The sequence below is a fragment of the Cebidichthys violaceus genome, unplaced genomic scaffold (assembly GCF_023349555.1).
Source record: "Cebidichthys violaceus isolate CVI_PGR_0920_01 unplaced genomic scaffold, fCebVio1.0.p SCAF_2, whole genome shotgun sequence".
Lineage (NCBI taxonomy): Eukaryota > Metazoa > Chordata > Actinopteri > Perciformes > Stichaeidae > Cebidichthys > Cebidichthys violaceus.
The window spans coordinates 8,652,408-8,661,232 of NW_027176372.1; the positions used below are offsets into that span (position 1 = coordinate 8,652,408).

The 8,825-nt window shown below is 38.8% G+C and overlaps 1 protein-coding gene across 1 annotated transcript; it reads right to left on the bottom strand.

The window, feature by feature from the left end:
- Nucleotides 1-1,711: 1,711 nt before the first annotated feature.
- Nucleotides 1,712-3,030, bottom strand: LOC137875819 (uncharacterized). Its single transcript, XM_068715320.1, has 2 exons — nucleotides 2,099-3,030; nucleotides 1,712-1,745 (listed from the first exon to the last, which is right to left on the bottom strand). The coding sequence occupies exons 1-2, from the start codon at nucleotides 3,028-3,030 to the stop codon at nucleotides 1,712-1,714; spliced, it is 966 nt and encodes a 321-aa protein (XP_068571421.1).
- Between the last annotated feature and the right edge of the window lie 5,795 nt (nucleotides 3,031-8,825).

Below are 8,825 nucleotides of genomic sequence, written 5' to 3' on the forward strand. Positions count from 1 at the left end.
TCGACTTCGAAGAGCGGAGACCCTTAACCATGATAACATCCATCCGATTATATTGGATCCAAAACATCCCATAACCAAACTCATTATCAAGGAATATGATGAGAAACTGCTCCACCCAGGCCCTGAGCGTGTCTTAGGGGAAATCAGACGCAGGTACTGGATTCTGCGTGGTCGCCAAGCCATTCGCCAGCATCAACACCAATGTCGAGACTGTCAGAGATGGAGAGCCAACCCAGTCATTCCCAAAATGGCAGACCTTCCTCCAGCCCATCTTAGACTGTTTAAGCCCCCCTTTTGGTCCACAAGCATGGACTGTTTTGGGCCCTTCACTGCAAAAGTTGGCCGCTGCACAGAGAAAAGGTGGGGCATACTCTTCAAATGCCTAACAACACACTGCATTCATCTTGAGCTGCTTGACAGTATGGATACAGATACATTCCTGATGGCCTTCAGAAGATTTGTCTCACGCAGAGGGAAACCGTTCAAACTACTCTCCGACTGTGGGACTAACTTTAGAGGAGAAGCAGAGCTGAAAGGTGCCTTCGAGGCCATGGCACCCGACTTAAAGCAACAGTTAGCCCACACACAAGTGAACTTCCAGTTCAATCCTCCATCTGCCCCACACTTCGGTGGAAGCTGGGAACGAGAGATAAAATCGATCAAGATGGCCCTCAACGTTGCATTAGGAAACCAAACGACAACCGAAACTGTTCTGTACACAGTCCTGATTGAAGTTGAAGGCATTCTGAACTCAAAACCTCTCGGATACATCTCCTCAGACCTTGCCGACCCGGACCCAGTCACACCAAATATGCTACTGATGGGGCGGCCTGACTCCTCTCTTCCTCAGGCAATCTACTGTACAAGTGAACTCCTTGGCAGAAGAAGATGGCGTCACAGTCAGATCCTTGCCGATCGCTTCTGGACAGCCTTCATCCGCCATTACCTTCCTAACCTACAAACCAGGCAAAGGTGGGAAACGGACAAGGAGAACTTGGTTTCAGGTCAGGTCGTGATGATTGTTGATCCCCAACATCCTCGAGCATCATGGCTGATTGGAAGGGTAATCGAAACCTATCCCGGAAAGGATGGAAAGGTTTGCAGTGCCAAGGTCACTACTCAAGGTCGTGAATACACACGCCCTGTTTCCAGATTAATAACACTCTCTGCAATAACCGACGAAGAAGCCAAATAAAACGTATTTGCTGCACAAATCCGGGGGCGGCTGTTAGAAACTGCATGTAGTTTGCCCTCCTTCCTACAGGAGGCACCACACTATAAATAGAAATAGATAGATGCATATTGTGATGCAGTTTAGTTTATATATGATTTGTTTGTTAAGATTGAAAGACTGACTTCTTTATTATTATTATTATTATTATTATTATTATTATTATACATCAAATGTTGTAATCTCTTTTCTTTCTTTTTATATATAGAACCGTGGAAATGATATGATCACTTCAATAAAAGGCGAAGTGAATGAAATTACTGTTTCCTGTTGGTTTGTGGCTCCAGTCGAACATTTAATCCACAACACATATACAGGGCTAATCAAAAATGATTGCCCTACTGCTAGGGGGCAAGTCAAATGCCACATCGGGCTAGTAAATCTAACAAAACATATGCTCCATCGGGCAAGGGGTAAAACAGAATTAAATTAAATGCTGATGATGGAAGTAGCTAAAGAGGAAGCCATCTCATTTCCCTCTCATCTCTGTGTAGAGTAGTACCAACCAGGCACTCTAGAGAAAATTACGTCAGTTAAAGTCAAATTTTATGAGCTAAAGCGCAAGTGAGCATTTCAATTATCCTGGAAACAGGAGTTATTTGGGTGGCAAGGCAAGTTTATTTGTATAGCACATTTCAACAACAAGGCAATTCAAAGTGCTTCACATAAAACCATTAAAAGCATCAAAACATAATGCAAAAGAAAATGAGATTTAAAAACAATTAAGAACATTCATTGAAACATTAAAAACAGTCATTAAAACACTAAAAAGCTAAAAACAGAATAATAGTTGCAGTGCAGTTTAAGAAATAAAATACAGTAGTAGTAAAATGCAGAAATTGATTAATATCCTTGAATGTGGTTCAATCAAAGGCAGCAGCAAACAGAAAAGTCTTCAGTCTGGATTTAAAGGAGCTGAGGGTCTCAGCAGACCTGCAGCTTTCTGGGACTTTGTTCCAGATATGTGGAGCAGAAAAACTGAACGCCGCTTCTCCATGTTTAGTTCTGACTCTGGGAACAGAAAGAAGACCAGTCCCAGACGACCTAAGGGGTCGGGATGGTACATAGGGTAGCAGCAGATCAGAGATGTATTTTGGCCCTAAACCATTCAGTGCTTTATAAACCAACAGCAGGATTTTAAAGTCAATTCTTTGTTGGACAGGAAGCCAGTGCAAAGACCTCAGAACTGGAGTGATGTGATCTACTTTCTTGGTCTTAGTGAGGACTCGAGCTGCAGCGTTCTGAATCAGCTGCAGCTTTCTGGTTGACTTTTTACAGAGACCTGTAAACACACCGTTACAGTAGTCGAGTCTACTGAAGATAAATGCATGGACAAGTTTTTCCAAATCCTGTTGAGACATAAGTCCTCTAATCCTTGATATGTTCTTCAGGTGATAGTAGGCTGATTTTGTGATTGTCTTGATGTGGCTGTTCAGGTTGAGGTCTGAATCCATAAATACACCTAGATTTCTGGCTTTGTTTGTGGTTTTTAACATCAGTGATTGAAGCTGAGCGCTGACTTTCAATCGTTCATCCTTGGTACCAAAAACAATTACTTCCGTTTTATCTTTGTTTAATTGAAGAAAATTCTGGCACATCCAGTTGTTGATTTGTTCAATGCATTTAGCCAGCCCTTGTATGGGATTATAGTCCCCTGGTGATATAGTTATGTAGATTTGTGTGTCGTCTGCATAATTAAGATAACACACTTTGTTGTTTTCCATAATCTGAGCTAGTGGAAGCATGTAAATGGCGTTAAAGGATGTGGCATAACAAGAGCTGGAGCACCTTGCTTCCATGGCAGCTAAGAAGGCTGCCGAGTACAAGAAGATACTACTGACCTGATACTGATAGAAACCTTTAATAAGCAACTACTTCCTCTGACAGCCTGGCTATAACGTTGCGTAATTCTCTATTCTCTATTAGTAATACTACAACTGCCGCAACTATTTATGTTAATACTGAAACTAATTGTGCTGGAAAACCTTGTCTTTGTTGAAACTTCTGAAACTACCACCTATATTTCTACTGCAATTTATAATTCTGGTATCACTGACACTGTTGCTCAACATACTTCTGCTCCTACAGGCTGTTCTACTAATACTTTTAGTATTTTGAACTGTTGCTACTGTCTGGAACTGTTGTAATAAGATCCTCATTTTGGGCTCGTCATGGAATACCGCACGCTAACGTTATGTTCCTCTTTTAGATGGACATTATGTTACCGTCTCATTTTATATAGGGTCATCACAAGCCAAAAGAAATAAGTGGATGGAAGAAGACATTCAGGCAGTGGAGAAAACCCTCTTGGACTACATCAGCTCTGGGATGGTTCCTGAGAAAGCCCAGTGTCTCAAGAGTATTTAGACATCACCAAGAGCACTTAAAAGGATGAGTTGAGATGGAGTGAACTTTTATGTCAACAGCCACATAGTTAGACCCTATATAACATTGGTGAGCTTTTACATTTGTCCGCTAATTGGAAGATTAAAGAGGTTTATATTCCCCTTATGTTCTAAATCTTGCCTGTTGCCCAATTGAGTTGTGTTACATTACTTTGGAATATATGCACTGTAATGAATATTGATTTATTTTTCTTTATTGATGCTATAAAAACATCCTCTGTTGCTCACCTTATACATGCTTGAAATTGTAACCATATAAATAAATAGTTTTACAAATGTTCAACAGTGTGACCTGGTGGTGGTTTGTGATACTAACAGAATAGGAGTAACCCCACTAGAACATTAAAACCTGACAAATAGTAAGATTTCTCACCTTGAAAAATGTCGATACTGAAGTAAATATTTAGGATCTCAGGATCCCCCACACAGTTAAAACCATCTCTCTATTGAATTTATGAAGTAGTGTCCCTATGTGTAACCTCCTAGTCAAGAGTCCTTGCGATGTCGCATAAACAAATCGCGCGCGCGTCTGTGGGACTGTCTGTTAAGAGTTTTAGCATGTCTGACTTGCCCAGGGTTCCTCTCAGGACAAATAGCTGTTTTCACACAATTACCGCTCTACCCAAGACACAATGCAGTACACCAACACACACGCATACAAATTGAGGTGCAGTCATATTTGTATAATAATCGACAATTTCTGCAATGCATATTTGCACACTTGACATGCTTCAGTTCTTGCAAACATTTTAACTAGTTCAAAGAAACAAAAAATACACATACACACAACCTCTACAATTTTCCTGGAAGTTAACTGCTGCTTGGTCCACAGTCTGTTACTAAAACCAAACAAGGTGCTTCATTACCACAGAATAAGGTGAAGGTCAATACAATGGAATGGTTTTACCACAATGGGAGTAAAAAAAAAAGAAAAGATGATCCGTGAACGCAACAGCAAAAGCCTGTTGAAAATAATACAATAGCTTCCACTTAAAGAAAGTGGGGTGTTTTATTGAAGTGCTCTTCAAAAATGTCTCGTGAAATGAGCCAATGTAAATTTGATGACTAAAATTTAGATGGGTCCATGCTTCACTGGTCTAGTGTTACATTTAAGCCTGAAGTATCTTCCAGTCCGATACTCTTTGGCGTACACACCCGGCTATCAGAGATATAATGTGTCACTAAGTTATGATTTTGCCAAGAAAAACTAATCACAAACAGTGATGCACAGCTGTTATCATACTAGTGAATGTAATTATACAGTATATCATGTAAGGGTTTTCATTATTTCAAAACCCAATTTGATACTTGCATTTTTACGATAGCCATACCTAAATGAGATTTAGTTGCTTACACATACATAAGGGATTTACAGGAAATGATACATGCTCACACTAAACTTCAGTTTTGGTATTAGTAGTTGCATGTCCTCGAGATAAGTTTTTCTATGCACTACAGCAGTATCAGAAATGCCCTTTAGTTACTGCTAATGGAAAGAAAGTCCTGAAACTATTATTTTCATTATTGATTAATCTGCAGATATGTTCTTGACTAGTCGTTTAACTGTTTGTCCAGAAAACCTTAGAAAAGACAAAAAAATATCCATCATGGTTTCCTCATGCCCAAGGTGATGCCATTCAGTGTCTTGTTTTTTCAAAACAATGGTCCAAAATGATGTAATATTTATATTACTCAAGACTGGAATCATAGAATAATTGGAATCTTTGCTTGGAAATTGACGACAAAAGATTATCATTTAAAATAACACTGTAATGGTTAGCTGACCAGAAAAACAAGAAAACAGGATAACGAAATGCTTTATCCAACAGTTTTGTATCCTTTTCCTTTGTAATGAAAGAGGCCAGTTGAGGTAATTCGGGCATCTGATTGACAGGCTTCCCCGTGGAGATGTCTGTCAGTGAGGACAATCTAACTCCTCAATGTTTTTGGGACTCCCAAGAGGAGCTGAGGGACACGACTGGGGACAATGATGTTTACTCTGCTTATTCTGCTCCCAATGCTACATGCACCTAATACAATGTCTGGATGGATGGAATGACATCAAGCCAACTACTTTGTTTTCAAAATGAGTTGGTAGTAAATGCATAGTCTTGAGAAAGCTGCAGATGGGCCCTGTTGTATTCAGTTTATGTATGCCCTAAAGGTGTAAAATTCACACTGAAGGATGTATAGTGCATTTACAGAAATTTGTGAAAAGCTTAATGTAGTTCATTATTAGCTGGTAAATGTGTATATATATACACAACAGTGTGTGCAAATTTCTGGATTATTATCATTTTTTTCAAAATGAAAATTAGATGTCCATTCTCACAATGTCCAAATGTATACTACATGCTTTTGCTTTTTAATGGATGATTCATGCACCATATGTCTGAACACCTTTGTAGAGGTGAGGGCATTATATAACGCAAATATTTATGTGCCCACACAGATAGAAAATATAGAGTACGTCATACATACATGCTATATGCCATTTATTTGCCATACACCCTCCTATTCAAATTGAGGGTCCACATGAGCCTGAAGCCTATTTCAGATTGAGCTAGGCAAAGAGCATAGAAATAATAATGCAGAATTGTCATTGAATTATAGATAGATGAATACATACACTTGAATGCTAGCACTATTCAAAATGTGGAGTGGAAGACGCTTGTAAGTCACTGAGCATGACTGCCTGATTGCCTGGCAACACTGACGATTAAAAGGTTGTACACATGAATGGGTGTATTTGTAGGTAATATTGTTAGTGTGGTTTTCACATGCTGCTTGAGCGTGTGTCATTTTTATTACTTTTAATAGTTTGTATTATTATCTCTGTGAATATTGTAACAAAGTCTGAATAAAGCAATGCACTGATCATTCACAGACAGTCATACACACAATATATTAAAATTAAGGCATTGGTGTATTTTTTTTCTTCTTTTAAATTCACTCAGCCAAGGACGTAATTTTAGTGTCACAAGTTGAGGTCAGGGGTTTGGACTATACGTGTGGTTTATATGTGTTTACATGTGATAAATACATACAATAATTCCAATGCTTTTCATAGGAATGAAAACTTAGAAATGTTGTGTGTGTTGCTTATTAAGAATGTATTATTGATTCATCCTTAATTGATGCAGACCTGATATTGAATGGATGTATTTGCATCTGTATCTAAAATAATACAAAGATATTAAAATGTAAATAAAGTTAGGGTCAAAGTGCTGTTGACCCTAAATATTAACAGGAGGGAAATGAATGACTGCAGTATATATTATATATGGTGTGTATTTTGTATCTCTGTGGGCACTTAAATATTCATTCAACCTTTATATTAACACCGTATTTACAAAATAGGTGAATAGATACTGTATATACAGTAAATAATAAATATGTGCCATACAGAATATCCTCACCTTGAGCACTAAAGCGGGTCTGTTGAGATAGCTCTGGCTATGGGGGACTAACTAGCTCTTTCTGACAGAACTTGAGGGACCACTTAGAAAGACTATGTCTTTTTGATCTTCACTGTTACGTGTCTTCTCTAGTTCCGAATTGACGCAAAAACTCAACACATCATCTATCACAGACTGAAGTCATCTGTTCAGACTAGCACCTGAGCCATTCCTACAGCACTGAATTGTAAGTTGCTTTGGATAGAAGTGTCAGCTAAATAAATGTAATGCAATGCAATAAAGTAATCCTAAAAAAGTTTTCTAGCCCAAGGTTGACTTGTCTACTGAGACATCCTGCAAAGACAGATAAACTTACTTCAGCAGAAGTATAACTACATTGACAGGGAAATTAAACCAATACTAGGTACAAGATAGGTTTTTTTTTTCTTAGTTGCTTGTGTTATTGTTCATCCTGATTATCTTGATGGGAATAAACAGCAACCGTCAAATGCTTTTTATATTTTCCCATAATGGAGGAAAATGGAATTGGATCTCTTTATGATAAATGCAGACATTACCCTTGATATACACTCACAAGTTAGAAAAAATAGCAAAAGACAATCAGCATTGTGTGTGGTGAATAATGCCTGCTGATTAGCATGCAGCACGAGCACTCACACGGGCCTCTAGCGTTGTTCCCAATCAGGCAGCAGACAATACAGATGAGTTTCAATTCCTAGTATAACAAGATAATGACAGATAACAGAATGAATCAGACTGTACCGACACCAATGATGATGAGCTACCCGTACCGTTGTCCCTCACTTCTGTGGTTTGTATCATATCTTTCACTCTTCCTCTAGTGCCCTGTCAACACACAGACACTCTTTTAAAACAAGGCATTGATAAGAGGCAAACTAATGTCATGCACCAGACACCAGAACAGATTCATTAATGTCTCCTCAGTGTTGATCCCCCATCACCAAAAGATTAATTTTGCACCGGGATAATAAGGAGCAGTTTGTGTTTCATTGTCTCATCGCAGACGGTTGAACCAAAGGCCAAATGTAGGACACTTATTATAGGTGACTATCTGAAACTAAACATTTGTCACCAAGAGGCTCGTACGAGAGACTAACCTGCCGTCAATGATATACAGATCCAGTGGCTGATGTGTGTAGTTTTATTTGAAGGAAGAAGAAAACAAGCACTTGTGGTGGATAGCATGCATCCATAACGTTCAAACTAATTCAAAAGTGATCAACAGCATTAAACAGTGGTCAGCAACAAATAAGACTCCCTCTCTAAACCCCATCTTCTTCCATACACAAAACTAATCTACTAAACAGCTGATATTAATTGTATCCCCAGGTCCCCAGTTTGATTCCATCTGCGGACCTTTGGTGTTATCATTCCCCTTCCAATAATAAAAAGTAGCGTTATGCACAAAAACAGTTTCCTTTACTAGATTAATTTTTAAAAGATGCTTCTAAACAAAATACCGACTGATAAGGCTGTCTAAATTGCTTCACCTATTCTCTATGTGCACTCACACACTAGCGGCATCGAGACACATGTGATGCTGGGTTGACACAATCTCGGAACCCATTGACTATCGGTCTGACAAGGATTTAGCTTCTTGGGGCAACAGTCAATATTTCAGGGGTTCTGGTGTAGCCAGTGGATATCTGGATAAGCCAGCTCAAACGTGATTGGTCAATATTACTTTGCCTACAAACAGAACACAAACTGAAATCTTTATCAGTTGCCTAAAGATTATGCATATGCAGA